This window comes from Lissotriton helveticus, chromosome 3_1 (assembly GCF_964261635.1).
Source record: "Lissotriton helveticus chromosome 3_1, aLisHel1.1, whole genome shotgun sequence".
Taxonomy (NCBI): domain Eukaryota; kingdom Metazoa; phylum Chordata; class Amphibia; order Caudata; family Salamandridae; genus Lissotriton; species Lissotriton helveticus.
This window is the reverse complement of record NC_136061.1, coordinates 1,654,075,258-1,654,097,878: the sequence shown is the minus strand read 5'-3', so window position 1 is coordinate 1,654,097,878 and position 22,621 is coordinate 1,654,075,258. Positions and strand designations below refer to the sequence as shown.

The window sequence follows — 22,621 nt, the reverse complement described above, 5'->3', positions numbered from 1 at the left end:
CCCCAGACATCCCCTTGCAAGCTGGTGCAGTCACTGACTGCACCTTCCTGGTAGTGGATTTTTAATTTCCCTTCACAGTACAGGCGGGATGCCGCCTGCATTGTGAATTCATGGTAATCCGGCACATTTTCGTTGTTTGCGCGGGGTGCCCGCCCAAAGAATGAAAATGCACCTTTACTGTAATACAGCCCCAGGTTTCCAAAACCCATCAGGTAATGGCAATGACAAAATTATGAAAGGAATGTAATCTACTATACAAGAGATATAAAGCTAAAATGCAGTTACACATATAGCATCATAGACATCTGTGTTAACCGCACCTAATGAAATACTATGAATCTCATTGCTGCATATTACGACAATGTGTTCTCAATTGCTTATAATCATGCATACCAATTAAAACGTTTAATTATTGACCCTCGTAGGCGAAGGGTAGACAAGCCATTTTTCATTCTAGTTTCCAACAAGCATTGAAAAACTCCATACATGTGGTGGTCGGGAAAATGTGATACCAATTTCGCATAGGCCTTAAAAAGAACTTACTACATTGCTCTGTTGCCAATTAAACTAAATGTAACATCTACGTGATTGTGTATCTTGCGATGTGAGTTCACAAATAAGTAGGATACACTATTGGTTGACTCATTGTGTGATGGTTATAAAGTGTTCTGTCTAATGGCACACGTCCACGTTGACCAAAACAGGAAATAACAATACAAACAATTGGAGAAAAAATAGAACTTACTTGCTTGGAGGCGCGTTATCATGCATTCAGAGAATGGTTTATGGTGAACAGTTACTCATTATTACCCTAAACCCTAATTGTAATCAAGGTTACCAAGACAAAGTGCACTAACACATAAGTGCAGCCTTTAGGCAGAGCTTTTTGATGAGCATGCTCATGGAAGGAGCCTCAGCCCAGTAGGTTGTAATGTTTTGGCACAACTAGAACATGAGGAAGAGGCCAATATTCCATGCCTTAAAACTTGGATAGGTATCCTAAGTATCTAGATTAACTTTGTTTAGTCAATGTGGTGTTAAGTAAGTTCTTTGCAAAACACTGTATTGTATTAATTCAAATCGTGTATGTCTGAAAACGTTGGAAGGGAATGCAAGCACTACGGCCCACCCTACATCGAGTTCTAGTTCCGTATCCTAACTGTCTCCGGGTTGGTCTAATTTGCTCCTTGACGTGGTGCAGGGAAGAGGTGTCACCAAGATAGCTATTTGAATGTATCTTTCCACTCTTGATGGAACTCCTCATTAGATTCATATGGTCTGGTATGTGCTCTATTCGATTTAGCTTCTTTGTCTGTCACTTCTTGGCCATTCTCATCGATTTCTATCCTAAATTCGGAACAAAAGTATAGGTTTAACACTTGCCATCCTTCTACGGTGCTCTTCATCAATGTGTTACAGTGCTTCTTCTTAAGATTCTGAAAAAGCACAGACAATTTTTCTGTGTGTGTGTGTGTGTGTGTGTGTCTTGGGACTTAGATTGAACAAACACAGGTGGCAAGCAACAGAGTGCTGTCCATAGTAGAGATGAGGGAACAATTCAGGAACATTGGCTTTGGTCACAAGGTTCTCATCTAGCAATGACAAATCAGATATTTCTTGAATTTCTAGCATATTTTTTTTTTCACAACGGACTTTTTATTGATCAGGTAAGCAAAGTAGAAATTCGTGGCTCCCCACAGTCAGGAGATCACCACCACATATCATGGCACATTTTTCAATGCATTTTCCATACAAGAAAAGAAGAACGATGAAACCCTCCCTCCCCAACCTTAACCACCCAACCCCAACACTACCCACCCCTTATCCCTCCCTAACCCCTACACGTGAATATACCAGACAATCCGTAGTCGGTCGTGTTATGGTAGGCATGACGCTCTGCCTAGGCCTGCACAGCCTCTGCCATCGATAAATCTTCCTCTTGTTCCCTTGGGGGGTCCAGTGTCAATCCCCTATATTCTGCCCACCGCTTCCAGATCTTAAAGTGCTTCCGGGGGCATCCTCTCGACTCAAACACCGGGCGTTCCAGTCCCATGAAATAATCCAAACCTACCTTCCACGCACACAGGGGGGGGGGGCGCGCTCTCCCTTCCACGCTTGCGCTAGATCCCTTTTGGCAACTACAAGCCCTAACAATAATAGATGACATTTATATATATTTCCACCGACTCCCTCCATTACATGGAGAAGCCCTAGTCTAGGGGTGCAAGGGAGATCCCACCCCAACACCTCCGACAAGCAGCTCCAAACACCTCTCCAAAATCTAACCAATCTAGCACACGACCACACTGTATGCAGCAGCTTACCCATCTCGGCCCCACTGCGCAGACATTCCGGAGATCCAATCAGTCCCGCCTTCCACAGCCTCTCACGGGTATAGTATGCCCTGTGCAAGTACTTGAACTGAATAAGCCTGAGCCGTATGGCAATGGCGGCCCCTCGCGGGGACTCCAGGGCCTCCCTCCAGTCATCCTCATCTAGGGGACCAACATCGGTCTCCCAGACCTCCTTAAGTGAGAGTAGGGTGGTTGAGCAGTGAGTAACCAGTGTCTGATATATGCGGGATACTTTCTTATCTCCCAAGTCTCCCATGAAGACCTTCGCTTCTATGGGGCTAAAGTCGGGAAGTGACTCCAAGTTCATGAGACTGGGTGTCAATGCATGGCGCAATTGGAGGTATCGGAAGAATTGGGTCTTGGGCATGTGGAACTCTGTACTGAGCTCTTGGAACGATTTGAGGGTAACCCCGGTCATGACATGGCCCAACGACGAGATACCAATTGCGTCCCAACCATCAAACCCTGACAATGCTGCGAGCTCGGGTAGTCGTCCATTGTGCCATAACGGCGTCTCCGCCGTTAATCTACCCCACCAACCCATGCGGCGCAGTGCCTGTCTCCAAACCACAAAGACAACTCTCGTAGCACTCGGTAGCGCCCGCCGTAGTCTAGCCGAGTACAGAATCGTGTGGAGGGTGTTATTCCCCATCAGCAAACGCTCCAGGGCATATGCCGGGTCATCCCTGTTTCCATACCACCAGTCATTGAGCACCAACAGCTGGGAGGCCTGATAATAGGATAATAGGTCTGATGTGGCTAAACCACCGCAGTACGTAGATAGGAAGCACGTTCGCAGTGCTACTCTGGCCGCCCCTCCGGCCCACAGAAAGCGGCCTAGCACGGAGTTGACCTGTCGAAACCACCGGGGGTTGATTGAATAAGGGTAGCTTTGCAGCTGATAAAGGAGGCGCGGGAACGCAACCATTTTGAATATTGCGGATCTGCCAAAGATCGTCAGGGGCATCCGTGACCACGTTGTCACGTCCATCTGGACTCTCTCCCATATTGGCTCTATATTCCGTTTCCAGGCGATATCTACAGAGTCCGTGAGGAACACCCCCAGGTATTTCATACCCCCGACTGCCACCTGTAAGGCCGATGCCCAGGGACCCGCTGCAGCCCCACCACCTAACATCCACAGGGTAGACTTGCGAGGGTTCAAACAGAGACCCGACACCTCCCCAAATATACGCATGATGTCCAATACTCGGGGCCCCGACCTATGCAAATCTGTGAGGAAAAATTGGACATCATCAGCGTATGACGCAATTCTGTCTGTGAGGTTTCCACCCCACTCAAATCCTCGCATCTGTGCATCAATGCGCACCCAAGAGGCCAGAGGCTCCATAGCCAGCGCAAAAATGTATGGGGAGAGTGGACACCCCTGTCTGGTCCCCCGACCAATCGAAAACGCCTTCGAAACTGCCCCGGAGACCCGCACCGAAGCAGTGATATCAGTGTAAAGCAGCTTGACGTAGGATATAAACACTGGGCCCAGATTAAGGCGGGGTAAAAGCGCGAACAGGTAGTTCCAACTAACCGAGTCGAAAGCTTTGTCAATATCTGCTAGCAGTAGAGCCGCCTGTTTACCCGTGGCGCCCATAGCATCCACTGCTGCCTGCGCCCGTCGGATGTTATGTCTCGTCGCCCTGTGTGGCATGAAGCCGGCCTGGTCCGGGTGCACCAGATCCGATATGTACGGGAGTAGGCGGTTCGCCAACGCCTTGGCTAGTAATTTGGCCTCTATGTTGAGCAGAGAGATCGGTCGGTAGGAATCATGGCGATCCGGAGGTCTACCCGGCTTCTGAAAAACTACCACTTCAGCATGTCGCCAGTCGGGGGCAGACTACCCCGCGCACGCGCCTTCTCCAATGCATTCCGATAGTGGGATCCCAGCTGGAGCTGGAATTTCCTATAAAATTCACTCGGGAAGCCGCTCGGTCCGGGTGCCTTCCCGGTGTTGAGCTGACCCAGAGCGTCACCCAGCTCCTCTGCCGTGAATTTCTAGCATATTTGAAATTTTTTATGCCCCTTACTTCACTGATTTCTTCTGTGACTTCTATAGAAGTGCCTTTGCTGTGCTGGCCATCTTCTGTGTATCTGTGTTTTCAGATCTGGCTTAACAGCGGTATTGCCGGCTTGACCTGTTGTTACCAATGCCTTACAATATATGTAGGGTGGGCTTTGGGCTCATGCAGAGGAATATTTCTCTCACGGTACTTGTTATTGGATGTTTGGTTATCATTCTAACTTCTAATGTGTGCTTGAAATACATGCATGATGGACTATTTTACACCCCAACAGTACATCGAATCATCACATGTTACATTATTTATCTCATAGATGCTTTGTATACTGTAAACAATTGTGTTATGATTTCTTTTTGTCACTGCAGCAGGGTTTTGTATGCTTTATTCAGGGCTCAAAGATGCAAGACAGCCCTGTTGGGTTTGCCAATTCTCACTTGTGCATGTGCTGGTCAAGAATATACTAGCACGACCTATGTGGTAACTGTGTGGTTATATCTGAATCATGTTTTTCTTTGCCCCTTGTTTCTGTGACAGCATCAATACCCTGATCATATTTCCTTTCAAACCATCTAGGCACAGAAATAATACCTGGGTCCATTTCGTTACTCATCTGAGTGATTGGCACAACTCTCTATCTGCAGAAGTTCTGTATTCTTTCTGTCTTACTAAAAGTGACATTAACACCTGCGTGTTAAATTATTCAACCACAGTACGATAAAGTAAGGGTCATGTACATGATTAATCCAAGTTTCCAAGTTTATAATTAAACACTTTCCGCTCAGAGCAAAGCCAACATTAAAACATAGGGGAAGATATTTGATCGATATATGGGAAAGGGCAGACAAAGAAAAAGGAAAACATGGCATAGAACAACAAAAGACATACCGTAACATAAAAGAGAATGAAAAAGGGCATGGTTCAATAACATAGAAAATGTTACTTTTTTCCAATTTTGAAACTGCAGTCCTTTTTGTACAGAATGCCAGTTAGACTTCTGCAACTCATGGGACATGCCAGTTTGAGCTAGAATTGTCTCATCGAGCACTTGTCACCACCGTACAGTTGGCCTTTAGGGACTTCAACTGCACTTCCACTGTACTAGTGGTAGCCAGATGTCTCTTTTATTGACTGTCAAAAACAATCTTCAAATTGGCAAACGTCCTCAAGAGTGCCATGGTAAGATTTACTTTCCCACAATCCACCACAGTGCACGCTGTGATTATGGGCAGGTCTCTTTTTAGCTGGAACCTTTGGGTTATTTTGAAATCCTTAGATCCAATTGCGAATTGACATATTTTGATCTGTAACAAGGTATTTACCTTGTTTTTCAAAAGCAGGGTTCTGGAGAGAATGTTTGGCTATATTTAAGATGACATTTTGTCCTCGATCCTCTCTTAGTTTGTTGTCTGAAGTTGTGGACTTTTTTCCCTTGTACTTCACAATCTTTCCATCTTGGTAGAAATATTGCCATTGTAATTGTGTTTGCCGTTGATTGTCTCTTGGGCTGGCTATGACTCCTTGGGATAGGAGAATCAGCAATTAAGGATTGAACTTGGATTAGCAGTATTCTGTGGTGATTATATTGTGCTTAAATTATCAGCCCGTTACCCCCAAAGACCTTCCTGTTTAGAGAACACGGGGGGGGCTATTGCAAAGAGTTAGATGGCATATACCCTGGTGTTCATATTTCATATCCACCTGAACCTGGTTCAAAAATATTGCTAGAATTCTTTCATGGGCCCAGGTATCTGGGCTGCATGGTGTTGTGTTTGCCAGTGAGCAGTTAGTAGGAGCATGAGCTACCATCTGCTTGATAATGGCCATCTTTCCATACCCTTTTGTCCTCTTTGTTTCTTTCCCTTTTCCCCGTTTCAAATGGTTCCATAAATGCTCATTCTCTGGTTGGTTTAGGGTAACTTTAAGGGCCCAGATGCCTTTTGGTCCATGCCCCTTTTAGCACAGGTGTGCTAGAGAAAGGGTTGTCATTGCATATGACTTATACTCCAACCCAAGAGTTGAACAAATGATACAACTTGTAACATCCACATGCCATAAGGAAATGCAACTGTGTTGTGCTTCAAGCCCCCTGGTGTGGCCAAGAACCCCTTTGCCTTTACTGGGGCTTAGTCCAGATTACTCAAGCACATTGTGGCAGGATGGATGTAGCTGGAATTCTCAGCAGCAGAAGTCTTGGTTTTGCTGGTTTGTTAGGACCTGCTTGATGGCCCAAGCCCAACTCTCTCTCTGCTGTGCCCCCTGCATTGCCTTCAACACTTCATGAGCAACAGCTGTGAACGTTTTGGCAGAGAGTCTGCATCCTTGATCAGCTCTGCATGTTCAGGCAGGGAGGTGACACAAGAAGCCACACGTATCATCACAACCTCCATCACAGCCGAAGTAATGACCAGGAGTGCAAGTGATCATATTCACTAAAACGCATCATCAGTACAAAAATGTCAAATGCATACATTTCACCTGTCCATCTCATTTTAACCTGGCTCATCACTGTACGCAGCAGTCCAGTTGCACTAAACCCCTGCCCCTGATTGTGTATGTTAGAAATCTAACAGCACTTTTGAGCTATATTAAAACATGAGGGTCAGATGACTTAAATCTGGGTATGATCACTGAGAAAGAGAAAAAAAAATCTACAAGAAAATGAAAAAAAGGGGTCGTAGGCCTCTCTTAAGGCACAGGAGTTTGCTGATTGTCAAATTATAACAGATCTCATAATTCATTAAAAAATGTACACTTCTCCGTTGTGTTGTCCAATATCATCATGTTCACTTTCAAGATCTTGTACGTACCACACTAGAAGTATTTTTAACATGGATTCTTCATGCCCATAATCTTAATGTCAATAAATTGCAGTCCGGGTGTGGAGTCAGGGCTCAGTGACTAATTTACAATGGGAGAGCAGTCGAAATCCCACTTCCCTGCAGTATACTTGCTAGTCCTTAACAATTCCAAACAATAGTGTTGATTTGATCCATAAAATAAAATGTAAACTTTGGAACTAAACTGCTAATTGTGCAGGGGTCTGAGTCGTTTATTTCTTTTTTGTTACATTCTTGTCCAAATGTATACATTCATAAATACTAGGTCCAACTTGAGATGGATGCCTCTCTGAGGAAGAGGTGGGAGGGGCAGCATGGAAGGGGCCATACCAAAGACTGGGAGGGTATAGGAAGAGTTATTAAGCATTTAGCTAATGTGACTAGATTCTCAATTTCCAAACCAAAATATGATCATACCCATCATGCATCAAAGGAAGTGTTTAATAACCTCTTGCTGCTCCATTAAAGAATTTTCTAGTGGGCATTATCTTGACATTATAGCACATCATCATAGCTGTCATGACGAGTCGTAAGCGAGGGCACATCATGCGAGTAATAAAAAACAATTATCTCAATTACTCAATCACAGAAAAAGACTCACACTCCCCTATGCAAAAAATTGAAAGTTGTTAGAATCTAAAGCAGCAGCGGTGATCTGATAACTGTGCTTTCTCAACAAATTGCAAAATGCGTTTGCAAAACACTGCCAGATTATTTTTTAAGGATTATACATTTATATGAAAACATGCTTATCTCAAATTGCCGACTTATTAAATCATCAGACAGGTATCGCCAAAAGATAGAGTGAAAACACCCAGTGCAAAAATACAGATTCAGAAGCATCCACTATCAAAATATCTAGCAGAAAGGAACTCACCCTTTCAAAAATATTGACTTACATTACATTTGTAAAACTCACATCTCACTTGTTGTTCGACTAGGGCCATTAGCTATTCTCACTCCAGCCTTACCATATTGGTGGAAGTGCATGATTGTTGATGTCATGCCTGTGTATGTATGTGCCTCTTTAATTTTTAGGTCGCACCTGCAATCAGCTTTTAGCTGTCCATTTGCAAAAGATCTGTTGAGGACCATACCAAAAACTTACAGTAGGCTTAGAGTCCTGCCCAGTGCCAACCATTGGTTGACTTTCTAGTCACTTTCATTTGCATGCTTTCTGTTTATGGCTTGCCTTCCTCTACTTATGTTTATCCCTCCTCCTGTAGCATAGCATGTTTACCATCGTTTTGACTGGCTGACTTGTACTCGTCTACTGCTCAAATTGAGAGAGGTACTTTTTTCTTTTTCTTTAAGCAAGCCATGAACGGTCAAGTGTTTTCTTGTTGTTTCTCGTCTTCTGCTCCTCTTCAACATCCCCAAAATAACCACCTTGTGCAGTGACTGAGCGCCGTGGTATGGCACTCAGACAGGGGCTTGGAGGCTGGGCAAGTTCTTCACTAAAGCTATATAATACAGCCTGCGGAGAACATGTGCAGTACGCATAATGGTTTTGCCTGCCCGAGACGGCCGGCCAAACCTTTATGCGCCCTTTAGGTGCATCTACCACTCCTCCTCCGGCCTCGACGTTAGGGAGGCCAGCCCACCCTACCCTATCAACGGGGATGTTCTACAGTGCAACTGCAATAGTAAAAATAAAAAGATGATCATAGACGGCGGTTTTTATAATTTTATTTTTACTTTGCACTGCTCTAAAGAAGTGGGGCGACTCTGCTCTGCCTTAGTGGAGGAGCCGCCCCTGATTTTGAGCCCTCTGTGTTGCTCCCTCCTTCCCCACTTGCTCTCTCCCTTGTGTGCTACTTTGTATTCTACATCTGCCACTATCCCACATGCTCTGTTGCCACCCATCCCCACTCTGAGTATTGCTTTCCCCTCCTTGCTTTTTAACTGTTTTTTTAATTCTTCCAACCCTCATCCGCTCCTTCACAAAAACCATGAACATTTCTTGGGGAGGGGCGGCAGCTACCATTGTAATTCTTTTTTTTTCTTTTTAACTACTGCAAGCGGCATTGCCATCTTGGGCTAGTAAATGGAAAAAAAAGAAAACTGTGCCTGCATCATTCAGTGGGCACACATAAGCGTGGTGACGGATACGTAATCATGTATGCGCATGCGTACTAAATGCTACGGCTGGCGATAGCACATACCACACAGTCACTCTTGCATGAGTTGTGTCATCACACATTTTGCGTTCATTTTCATTTGTTTTGCTGATGCTGCACAGCAAAGCCAATAGGTCAAAAAGGTGAGACCTATTGACTTAGCCCGTGCTTGTTTTAGGAGCTATTTATATATGGTAATGTATTTCGTCAGTAGATGTTTTTAAGTCTATTTTCATGCAGTCTGTTTTTTCCGTAGTTGCTTTCACCTGCTGCCTATCGGATTATATCAGCAGTGATAGTACCCAAGAAGCTGAAATGGAGAGTGTAAAAGACATATTTGCAGGGCACAGGTTGCAGTGCAGAGAGGGGTGTCGCTGACTTTAGTGTAGCAAGTGTAGTGCACTGGGGCCACAGAAAGTGAAGTGCCCCCTTTACCCGAATTATGGCTAACAGGTGCAGATTCACACACATTTCCCCTGCTTGCATTATGGGACAAGGCATCCCTGCTAAGCCACTGGGTGCAGACTTCAGAAAACAGAAAAACATAAAATATACCACCTCATAAAGTGTCAGCATTGTGATATTATAATGTTGTGAGTTATGTCTGTGTTCCTTGAACTTTGCCGACATGTTTTGGTAATGTCCGCTCTTCCATTGCTTCGGTTGCAGAATATTGTCGCTGTGGGTGCCGGCTTCTGCGACGGATTGGGATTCGGCGACAACACTAAGGCGGCAGTCATACGGCTAGGCCTCATGGAGATGGTGGCTTTCGCTAAACTCTTCTGCAAAGGGGAAGTCGCCACTGCTACCTTTCTGGAAAGCTGCGGAGTTGCTGACCTTATTACCACATGCTACGGGGGACGTAACAGAAAAGTGGCAGAGGCCTTTGCAAAAACTGGAAAGGTAAATGGTGATTGCAGGTCACTTGCAGTAGACATCAGCACTTCTTGATCTGTACTGCCTAATCAGTTGATGGTGAAAAGTTTAAATACATATAGTCCACATGACAAAAAGCATGCTCAGACTGTCAGACATTGTTGCCATAGGCTTACACCTACATTTGACGCGTATTTCCAACTTTTGGGAATTCACAAAGAATTCCAGGCGTAGTGTTGGGTGTAATTATTTACTAATGCAGCTAGTCTACATTTCTGTATGCGTAATTGTAATGGTTTATTACATTTGCAAAATGTTTTTCCTTGCTGGGAAAGTATTTTCCCAGTGGAGAAACCCTTTCCCCTTAACACCCTCTGATATTGTGGTAGTTCCCTCTCCACCATGAAAACAGTTTTTATTTCTGCCTTACACAGTAGACTGACCATTTTCAGGGTGGAAAACTTACTGCAAAAGTTTGTAAATAACTACAGTGTGTTGATGTTCAGCTCCTTTAAGAGGCACAACCACAATCCACCCCATGTTGCACATTGAGTTATTTGGAAGGTGCTGCAATAGTGCTGTAATTTAAGTATACTTAAATCTATTTGTGAGTACAGATTTTGCTGTTGTAAATGCTGCCCCATAGGCAAACATAGGTGTGCAAATAGCTTTGTGAATCAACCCCACCACGTGCTCAGCCCTTTTTAGCAATCTGTCGTTCTCTATTTAGCACAGCAATGCATTTGGGGGTTTATTTACTATTATTTCAAGCAATGTGGGTCCCAGAATGGGAACTTGCTGCACTGTGTGAGTGAAAGAGAGAGAGCAGAAATACTCCATACTTACAAATGTATGGAGCAATCCTGCTCTTTCCTAGTGCACACATGAACCATGCGCAAGGGTGCCTTACTTATGGGCAGGATTGTTTTTGTGCAGAAAGAAACATCTTCCTAAAAAAAAAAAATGCAGAGAGGCATAGTCCTCTTTCAATGTGTGTTGCAGAATGCAGCATACATGGAAAGAGGAAATAACAAGGAGAAATAAATACAGTTCTCCTCGTTATGTCTGTTGGGTTGGAACACCATTTTGGTGTATACCCAGGTGTACAAGTCTTTGTAAATCTGGGTTTGCATCAAAATACATGTGTGAATGCATGGGAACGCCCACACTCCACCCAGGCAACGTCTACCCAAAGCATGGCAGCACTGCGCGCTGCGTTGCATTGCTTCGTGTTTACTAAACCACATAAATCAGCTTTGTTAATGCCAAAAATCAAGTTGTGTCGGGCTGTTCCACCAAAGTGATGCAGCCCAACACAAAACCAGAGTAAATCTGGGCCTTGGCATCTTAGAACTGTCCCCCCACTTCTCCAAAGAATATTGTTTGTTTTCTTACATTAGGGGTTACTTGAGGTGGATGGAAGTGAGAAATCGTTTTCATCTGTAGGTAACAGGTTGTGAACAGAATTGCAAGCCACCCTGTGCAAAAAGCAACATTTGACAAAATTGATTTATGTATTCATGACGTGTAAATTGTTAGTATTGTGCATGTATTTTAGTTTCATTGAGCGGAAACAAATGTAAAAAGTACAGTGCAAATGTACATTTCTTGTAGTCACAAAGCATGGTGCAGGGACAAATCTGGTGGACGTGGAGCTGCTCACCAGTGTAAGACAAAGGTCAGGGACTGTGCAAAAGCCACCAGATGCAGGCCCGATGTCCATTACCACATGCACATTAGTTCAGGCTATTGAAGCTGCATTGTGGGTGAGAGTTGGGGGACGTGGATATGCATTCCAAAAACCCAGTGTAACACAGTTTGTCCGGAAGCAAGGCAGCATTATTTTTCTCTTAGAGTAAAGTTATGAATTTTTGACAATAAAAATAGGTGGCTTAAATTTACAGGTACTTTGGGGCAGATTTACAAGCCCCTTGCACCTCTTTTACGCCACCGTTGTGTCACTTTTGCACCATGCTGCGGGGTATTTACAACGTGACGCATCTGGGAGATGCGTCACGTTGTAAAGCCCTGCGCCAGAAGTAGGCGTTCCTGCGCAGGGGGGGGGCGTTTTGGCACAGGAACGCATTCCAAAAGTGGCTGAGTGAAATCTACAAGATTTCACTCTGTCACTTTTGAGCACATGCTGCGTCAAAACCTGCTTGAATCAGGCGTAAGGATTGATGCACCCTAGAGCATTGCTGGAGCTGTGTCACCTTTATGGCACCGATGCGTCACGCATCTGTGCTGTTTTTGCCCCATGGTGCGCCGCATTGTCTGGGAAAGACATGGCTTGGTAGTTCGGACTGGACTGTTCCCATGAGGCACAGGGTCAGAGCTGATTTGCATATAGCCGGTGTCTAACCCAGGGTGGTGTGGAGTGCAAAAAAAGATGGATTTAGGCCCAGATCCTTGTACTGGGTTGAATGTATGACATTGTTCTACATTCTGTCCATCAACTGTGTTTTTTGCAATTTTCACCCAGAGTGGGCTGGGGATGCTCAGACGTGAGTCCCAGGCTCTCCACACCACTGGAGTCAAGCTATCCAGGCTAATGAAGGCTGATAGCCAGAAACCGATCCTTGAATGCTTGATTCCGGTCTGGGAAAGACATGGCTTGGTAGTTCGGACTGGACTGTTCCCATGAGGCACAGGGTCAGAGCTGATTTGCATATAGCCAGTGTCTAACCCAGGGTGGTGTGGAGTGCAAAAAAACGATGGATTTAGGCCCAGATCCTTGTACTGGGTTGAATGTATGACATTGTTCTACATTCTGTCCATCAACTGTGTTTTTTGCATTGTAAATGCGGAGCATCCATGGTGGCGGAGCTGTGACGCACAATAACTGGCGCATCCCTGCTGATATGCAGGGGTGCGCCAGTTATTGTAAATCCGCCCCTTTGTGTCTGGTTTGCGTTCTTTTTTTTAAAGTCAAATCTTTTTTTTTATTTCACCCCCGAAACAGGAAGTAAGCAAGAAACTGACTGTTACACAGCGTAAAGCCTACAACTCACTCAGGGCCGGCCGCGTCAGGACATGATGCAATAAATAACATTGAAAGTTCTCGCACTCAACAACATTGTACACAGCGTTTCGCCTACAACCCAACCGGGCCGGCCGCGTCATATGTTACCCAATGTACTGCCTGAGATAGCCCGGTCCCTAGGACCAAATAAACCCAGTAAACCAGAAAGATTAGAACAAGTAGACCAATGGGGTCCGAACTTCAACAGAGTGTCAAAAGGGATGACAGCAGATCAGAGTAGACAGTAGGAATAAGTAAGGAGATAAGACTAGAAAAGAAAGGGGGCGCAGAGTGCATCGAAGAGGGTGGGGGGAAGGGGGGAGCCCAGCGCGCCGGTCAGCAGGCCATCTTATAGCACCTACATTGTTCTAGGCCTCACACACTGGGGCTTCTATGGTAGCAGCCTGCCTGGTTCAGGGGGCTCACAGCGTCTTCTACTAGCCGTAGCGCCCGGAGCTTGGGAGGCATGTGTCGCGCATGTTCTACTGCACATAAATATTTCACCAGGGGTTGCCACACCGCCTTAAAGCGCGTGTCACGAGCCTGTAATCTAGCTGTGAAGAGTTCTATTGTTATGACATACCAGAGTCGCACAAACCACGCAGCAATGGGCGGCGCTTCCGTCTTTTTCCAATATAAAGCAATGAGCTGCTTAGCTGCCCCTAGCATTTGAAGCGCCACTGTCCAGTCGCTCCGGGTTAGAGCCTTCAGGTCAGCAGGTTTGACACCCAGTAGTAGCGTGCTAGTGGCTTCAGGCAGAGGAAACCTCAGTACCCCTCTGATGTGGCTTAAGACCTCCTTCCAGAAGAGGGTCAGCGAAGAGCAGGTCCACCATATGTGTAGAAAATCTCCAGTCGCAGACCGACACCTCCAGCACTCAGGGGAAGAGGCGGGAACATTTTGTGTAGACGCTGTGGCGTGTAGTACCACTGGGTCATTATTTTATATGCATTCTCCTGTTGTGGTATGCTATGATATAGTTTGGGTATGTCTCGCCACAGACGGCACAACTGTGCCGAGGTGATGTCTGTGTCTGAGATGGAGTGCCAACGCTGCTGGTACGGATGGGAGGGCGGCGTGTGAGGGTGCTGTAGGATCTGATAGATTTTTGAGATCAGGCCCTTCGATTCAGTAAAGGAGCGAGCTAGCCGCTCGAACGGAGTGAAATCGCTCGTGGCCGCCTGATATGTGTCATCTGCCAACACCCAATGCTTCAGTTGAGCATATTACATCCCAGCCTCGGGCGGTACTCGGAATTCCTCCCTGCAGTGGGCGAAGGTCTTAAGAGAGCCCCCATCAAATAAATCCGTAAGTACTCTACAGTTGCCCTGTGACCACTTATGGAAGGCCCTAGTGCGATGGGCCGGAGGGAAGCTCGGATTCCCCTCAATTGGGGTGTGTGGCGAGGGGAAGGTCGTGAGGCCCCTGCGTACAGCTACTTTGTCCCAGATCTCCAGCACCGTTTTCGTGGGCACCGCCAAGTATGCACTCGGAGAACGCCCCGTCTTAGATTTCCACGCCACATCCCAGATGGTGCGCCCAGTCACAGCTCTGTCCATGTGTAACCACCCCTTCTCGCTCTCAGTTACGCCCCATTCTACTATAAAACGAAGATGCGCTGCCCAATAGTACTCCACCAGGTTAGGACAGGCCAGTCCCCCCCGATCTCGTGGTGCCAATAGAAGAGCTTGGGAGAAGCGGGGCCTCCTCCCCCCCCAGATGAAGTTGGTAAGGTCACGCTGCAAACCTCTTATGTTATGCAGCGGTATGGGAGTGGGGAGACACTGGAATAAATATAAGATTTTGGGCAGAATGGACATCTTAATTGCATTGATTCTGCCCAGCCATGACGGCACAAGCAGCTTCCACCGCCGCAGATCTTCAAGGACCGATCGTCGGTATTCCCTCCAGTTGACTTGCATCCAGTCGTCCAGCAAGGGGGTTAGCTGGAGGCCAAGATATCGGATATGCTGGGCTGTCCACCGATAGGGGGCTATTTGCTCCAGATGAGGAATTTCTGTCTTCGGGATGGTAAGGTTGAGGGCCCAGGACTTATTGTGGTTGATTCTCAGGCCAGGGACACGCTCAAAGAGGCACAGCGCTGAGTGCACTGCCGGCAGGGATTCTCGTGGCTTTGTGAGTGTAAGGATAAGGTCATCCGCAAAGAGCGCTACTTTGTGGTCTTGGCCGCCTAGAGGGATACCATGGATGTTAGGGGTCCGGCGAACCATATCCGCTAGAGGCTCTATTGCCAGGGCAAATAATAGAGGCGAGAGCAGGCAGCCCTGTCTGGTTCCCCTACCGATGTTGAACGGCTCCGTGAGCTGCCCGTTGACTCGGATCCTGGCCCGCGGCGCAAGGTACGGCGCCATGATCCTAGTGATCATCTTCTGGCCGAGCCCTATCTTATGTAGCACCGCCCTTAGGAAGGAACAGTCCACCCGGTTGAACGCCTTTTCCGCGTCTAACGAGAGAAGGCAGGCTCCGATCCTCCAGTGGTGAGCCTTCCCCACAAGGTGTGCAAACCTGCGCACGTTGTCTGCCCCCTGTCGGTTGCGGATGAAACCCACCTGGTCTGGGTCTATCAAGCCCGGCATATGGGGATCCAATCGTTTCGCCAGCAACTTGGTGTATATTTTGAAGTCAGTCGGGCGGTACGACGCGCACATTGTAGGGTCTTTCCCAGGCTTCAGGATTAAGGCGATTTCCGCCAATCCCATATCAGGGGACGGTCCCTTCTCATCCGTAAAGGAGTTATAGAGCCGGAGAAGGTGGGGTCCGAGCTGTGCCTGAAACATGCGATAGAAGGATAGAGGGAGCCCATCAGGCCCCGGAGTTTTCCCCAGGGGGAGCTCTCGGATGGCTGATGCTACCTCCTCCTGTGTGATCGGTTAATCCATTAGCCTCGCATAATGGGGATGTAGCGTCGTCCCCCCATACTTCCCTAACACTTCCTCCAGCAGTTCCGGAGGCGGTTTCTCCTCCTTATACAGTGCCGCATAATAGTCCCTGAAAGCCTGACATTTATCCTTCTCCGCCATGACTCTATTCCCATTCGGCAATTGAACATTGGCTATATGCCCTTTAGCGGCACGGGCTCTCAGCCTCCTCGCCAGTAGCCTCCCCACCTTCTCCCCTCCCTCAAAGTACCTCTGCTTTAATGTCAAGAGGGATTTCTCCCTCTATTTGTGCGCAACATCCGGAGCTGCCCTCTAAGATTAGCCAGCTGCCGTCTCGACCGCAGGGTAGGACAGCCCTGATCCTGCAGCTCCGCCTTCTTTATGTCTCCCGTCAGCTTGTCCTCCATTGCTCGTGCCTCGCGTGTCTGCGCGATCGAGAGGGAAGTAATGTGCCCCCGTATCGTGGCCTTGAAGGCGTCCCAGACCACTGGAAAGGGCGTCTCAGGCAGGTCATTACACTGGAAATAGGAGACAATGGCCCCCCTGATGTCCTCCACGTCCGCCGCATCCCGAAGGATACTCGGCGGCAGGCACCACCTCCGCTCCCGGGCAGGGCAAGCGGCCGGGTCCTGCAGGAGTAACTCAACATGGGCGTGGTCGGAGAGCGAGATATCGGACATAGTGACCCAGAGGGCATCGCGGGAGAGATCATGAGAGATAAATAAATAATCGATGCGAGAATAGGATCGGTGTGCATGTGAGTAGAACGAGTACTCCCTCCTGTCTGGGGAGAAGTAACGCCACGCATCAAACAGCCCTATATCCGTTATCTGCTGGCACAGCGCCGAGGACATTGCTCCCGCACCACTGAAGGAGCCCTCACTCCGGTCCATCTCAGGGCTCCAGACCAGGTTAAGGTCACCCCCTAGGATGAGCGAGGGGTCTCCCTGCGGCACCTGCTCCCTCAAAAGGTCTCGAAGGTAGCGGTCTTGCACCTGGTTAGGGGCATAAATATTACACAGAGTGAAGCGGCGGCGCCCAACCTCCATACCCACTCTAAGGAAGCGCCCATCACAACCTCTAAAGGGCCTGTCGCCTCCCCGCCTGATGCCAGCCCTACACAGTATCGCCACTCCTGCTGTCTTTGTGTCTGCTGCAGCCCAGAACTGAAGAGGGTACCTAGGGTGTGCCATGCGCGCGGTGTCAGCTTGCAAGAGATGCGTCTCTTGTAGGAATATGATGTCTGGGTTCTGTCGAAGGAGATAGTGCCACGCCTGCTTACGCTTATTGGGTGAGTTAAGGCCCTTCACGTTGAGCGTTAGGACCTTCAAAGGACCAGGCGTGTTTACTGCCATGCTAGGGTCTTGTCGTGAGTCATCCGCGCCCCCTTAACAGTCATCTCGCACACTCCACACTCACAGTAGGCATGCACTCGCACAGTCCCACACCAATCCATTGCCCAGTGCCCCCTGCACGCACTCCCCTGAGAAGGAAAAGGAAAGGGAAAGTAGAATAGCAGGAAACAAGAGAAGGAGGAAAGGAGTAGAGAGAGAAAGAGAGGCCAATAGGGCCACCCATCTTTGCACAACAAAAGCGGCCAACAGGGCCATAGTACACTGTCCCGATTACAGAGCATCCTGCACCCGCAGGTTTGAACGCATTCTGGGATGTCACTCCCTCAGGGGCAGACCAAAGAGGGTTTGTGGCGGTCTTAAAGATCTAACAACTGAGGGGCCCCCGCTATCCCCCCAACCCACAATCCGGGAGCCAGGGTAGTGTGTGAGGAACTGCAATGCGTCCATTCCTACAGGTTCATGTGTGCTTAGGTGTGAAGCCTCCCCTCCAGGAGGTAATAAGCAGACACCCCGCATTTCATGGTGTTGGGGATCGCCCGCCGGACTCTTCTTTGTCCCCTTCAAGGGATCGGATATGAGCTATGATGTCCTGTTTGGTCTGAGAGGGTGAACGCTCAGTCTTGGGAGATATACGATGCTGCCGATGCACTGTAGTCCAGGATGGTCCAGCCGGTATCCTTTCCTGCCTAGGGGGCTGAGATGGGCTCGCCGGCGGTGTTGTTGACAGGTGGATGAGTTGCGCCGCTTCCGTATAGGACTGTATGATTCTGCGCTTGGATTCCCACTGAAATATGAGCGCAAATGGATGACCCCATTGGTAGGCGATGCCCATACTGCGCAGTTTTTCGGTCACTGGCCGAAACGCTCGTCTCCTCTTCAGGGTGTTGGGCGCCAGATCTTGAAAAATCTGAATCTTGTGCCCCTTGTATTGCAGGTCCGGGTTATCTCGCGCTATTTTCCAGATTGCCTCCTTTTCAGTGAAGAAATGGACCCTAGTCAGAATGTCCGGTAGGAGCCCCGGCCTACCCGCGGGTCCGGATACACGATGGGCCTGATCCAAAGCTGGCGGAGAGCCGTTCTCATCTCCCCAAACCTCGTGCAGGAGCTGTGCCACATATCCCATGATGTCCTCCCCTTCTTCTCCAAGAGGAACCCCCCGGATACGGAGGTTATTGCGGCGGCTTCTGTTCTCTAAGTCCTCCTGCTTTACTTGGAGCTCGATATTCTGCTCCTCAAGGGCCGCCAGACGCTGCCATAGGTGTTCCTGGTCCTCCGTGCGCATGTCCATCGTCCTTTCCAGCACGTCCACTCGGTCCCCAAGGTCCGTGACTTCCTTCCGCAGTCCCTTCACACATGTGTGCACCTCGGTCCGCAGAGATCCTATTTCCATTTTCAGTTCCGACATGAAAGTCGTCATAAATGCCTGAGTGACCGGCGGGGAGTCTCCAGCGGTCTGGGATGAACTTTCACCGGCAGCAGGCGCCCCCGCCTTTCCCCACATTGCCACGACAGTATTGTCCCTGGGAGCTGCAGTCGGGTCGGCTTTGTTGGAGCGCGTCATTGCCAGCTTCAGTCACTCCCAGCCAAGAGTTACGAGTGGTCTCCACAACACCCCGGGGAGTGGACCAGGGCACGGGACGCCAGTCAAAGAACCAAGCGAAGGCCTGCACTCGCTCCCTAGTTCCTCCACTCTATAGTACCCAAACAGATCCTCCCCTCCACCCTCGGGGCGCAAGGCTACGTGCTGGGACCACCAGTCCCACTTTCAGGAGCCCGGGCTATCAGCACTGTGAGGGCAGGGGCTGGGGTATAGCACAGAACACCCGGATGATTCCACAACCCGGGGCGATGAAGGCAAGGGACACAACAGGGCAACAGGATCCCCCCTGCTTTAATCCACTGAAAGTAAATGCCTGCCCTGGAGCACAAGAACACTCCCCTTCCCTGTTGCCGTCTAACCCAGGGGTATTCAAGGGCAAGTGTGAGCTTAGACCGGCCACTACACTGCTAAAGAAGGCCTCCTTGGCTTCACCAACAGTGTCCCCTTCAAAGGCACCCAGTCGACAGTTAGCGCACCCCTACTTTCAAACTGCAGTCCACGCCGCTATTTCCCCAAGCCGTCACGCCAAGCTCCACTGTTGGCGCGCAAATCTCAAATGTTGGGAGAAGCGAAGTTGTCCGACTAAGTATTCCAGGCCCCTACAGCAAGCCCCCACACCGCACCAAGCACCCTACTGTCCAGCTAGCCACCCGAAGCGCAGGGAGTCCACATAAAGGGTGAAAGGCTGTCCACACCCTCCCCACCCAAAGGTCCGTTGCTCACGGCACTGGGCCTCTCAAGGCAATCCTCACATCCAAAAAATGGCGGGCTGCGCTTTCCACTGCCGCCCTGCTCCCCGGACCAGTTCCGCTCACCTTGGTGTCTGGTGCTGTCCCAAGTCAGTTCCCCGCTTCAGTGTCTCACCGGAGAGCCGGGCTTCGCCCACAGCCAATGCCTGTCGTCTCAAATCTCAGGCCCAGACCTGTCGAGGGCCGCTTCGTTGGTTGCGCCGCCGAGTCTCTTCACTGCGACCTGTAGGCGGCCTTCGATATCCCAGGGGCGGACCAGTCACTCACCGCCCAGAGAAAGCTCCTTCAGGCCGCACCATCAGCCCCTTTGAGGCCCGCCGCATTCCAGGCCTCAAGGTATCCCGGTGGCAGGGGGCCGACTGCCCAGCCACCACGCGCTTTCAGGGCCACACCTCAGGGCCCCTGTCCATAGGGTGCCCCCAGACACACGTGCTCCTCGCCCGTTAGCCCTCAAAATGGCGGGTCGCGTCTGTGTCTGGGTCCCAGGCCCGGGTCGCCTTCTCCGAAGTTCTGGGTCGCTTCCCTGGATTTTAACCCCCTCCTCTCCACGTTAAAAGGAGGATTCTGCACGCACTACAAGCGCCCCCGCCAACTGCCCGCAGGTCGCGGTCCCTGCTTTGCACTGTAGAGGATTGCAGGGCACTGCAATGATTCCTCCGCTGGTCTCGCCACAGTCGGCTCACTGCCACACAATCCGGGGCCGTTGTCTTGCCTCGCCTTGCCTCAGAGAGGGTCGCTGCTCCCGTTATAGGAGGGCCCAGGCGCTCAGCCCTCCGTTGCAGGTCTCACTCCTCCGAGGCGTATAAAATGGTGGGCCACCTTCTCAGGCCCGCGACCGGGCTCCGCAATCCCCGCTCACCGGGGACTCTTCGGGGGGTCCAGGGTGCATCCACGGGCACCCGACAGCCAGATCTTCTTAATGCGCCCCGGGGCCCGCACTTGTCACTCTCTCACCAGGTCTCGCCGTCCGATCGCCAAGCGCGGGTCCTGCTCCGCCAGGGGCTCCCAAGATGGCAGGTCGCTGCACCAGGCCTGTCACCCAGCTCCGCCGATCTTTGTGGACCAGCTGCCTCCCGAGGGGATTTCAACTCGTCCGCTGCCTCCTGTCACACCGACACCCTCGGTGATTCCCGGGGGGCGATTTCAGGGCCCCCCAGCTCCGCTTAAATTGCTATTGATGGCGGGTGACAGTGGGAGCCCCACCAGAGCACGTCTGCTCACATCGCCTGGTAAGCCACCTCTTCGCGTTCTTTTTTTTAAGTATCTGGGTGGAATTTACAATCCAAAACATGTCACAATTTGTTCTGCATTGTAACCAAGAGTAACACAGAGCTGCATAATGCACTTTGTTGCGTTACTTTGTGTTGATCGGGCGTTCCAAGGATGGTGCATGGACAGTTCCATGCAACCACCAATGGGTTTTGATGCAAATCTCTATCTACAGAGATTCGTTAACAGGAATTCTTGCCAAAATTCTGGGCTTCCTTCAAGCAGGCATAATGAGGAGAAATATTTTCATTTCTCCCTCTTTGTACGTGTGTTGCATCCTACAGCACACATGCAAAGTCAGAAACGCCTTAGTGCATAGTTTCTGTACTGCAAGGGACCCCTTCCTGTCCAAAACCTACACCAACTACAATGCAGACACCCTTACACTATGGCATAAAGGAGTCTGCATTGGAGCATGGCAGACAACAGTTTACTACACAGGAGTAAAACAGCTCCACATCCTAGTAGATTTGAAATGTTCTGTTCTTTCCTACTCACACAGTGCACCACAGCAACTTTATTTCTTTATTTCTTCTACTGCTTTGTGCGATTTTTTAGTAAATCTTTATTCAAACAGAAATCTATATAGATAAATTGCTAAATCACCCTTTCTGCACTGTTTCTTTCCTAAGCGTGTGTGGAAATTAGAAGAGGAAAGGAACATGCCAACCATCATTTAGAAATACGTTACCGTCGGGGCGTGGCTTGGACGGCAATGTGGACGGTCGTCTGAGTCCGTCAGCTCCGTATCCCTGAGGGCAACTAAGGCGAAAACAAACCAGCCAAACAGGTCCGATCCTGCATCGGAAACGAGATTCAAGCGTGGGAAGAGCGAGACGACAATCGGAGCCCGGCAGTGTGTGAAAAGAGCAGCGCCTCACCGAGCTTTTTGGACTTTGCTCCCCACACGCCCTGGGAAACGTTATCAAGCGAGGGACAAAATGGTGCCCAGAGAGCTCTAAGGGGAGCCTCGTACCTCAAGCCCGTAAAAGGAAAACAGGGCAGGCAGACAAGAGGAAGTTCAGGAGGTGAGCACAGCGACCCACAATCCCCGACCACTCCCGAGGCAGGCGAGCCCCCCCGGCGCAGACCTGTCGGCAGACGCGCACACCGAGCGCGGACAGAACAGCGTGAGCACAGCGACCCACAATCCACGACCACTCCCAAGAGAAGCGAGCCCCCCCGGCGCAGACCTGTCGGCAGACGCGCACACCGAGCGCAGACAGAACAGCGCAAGCTTGCGAGAAGGGAGGCAGGGAGAGAGCGAGAACACCGTGGTGGGGGCGAGCTGCGAGAGGGGCCAGGAAAAGCCAGGAAACAACGGGCAGCGATCCCCGAAGGGGAAACGGCCAAGGCGAAAGTAAGTGTGCTCACAGGCGCCGCCATTACCGGAAGTCGCCACAACAAACAACAGAAGCAAAACCGGAACACGGGCGCAGAGGGAAGGGAGCCGAGAGAGCCTGGACACGCTTGGAGGAAGGGCAAGGGGCCACCCAAGACTGGGAA

General features: G+C 49.5%; 1 protein-coding gene across 2 annotated transcripts in view; it reads left to right on the top strand.

Annotated features, from left to right (window-relative positions):
* The window catches only part of LOC144823691 (glycerol-3-phosphate dehydrogenase 1-like protein), a 185,556-nt gene that overhangs the window by 112,871 nt on the left and 50,064 nt on the right, over nt 1–22,621 (top strand). For both annotated transcript variants that reach the window (XM_078682426.1, XM_078682425.1), the window contains exon 6: nt 10,014–10,247. In XM_078682426.1, coding sequence (XP_078538552.1) covers nt 10,014–10,247 — 234 coding nt within the window. The remainder of the gene's footprint in view (nt 1–10,013; nt 10,248–22,621) is intronic.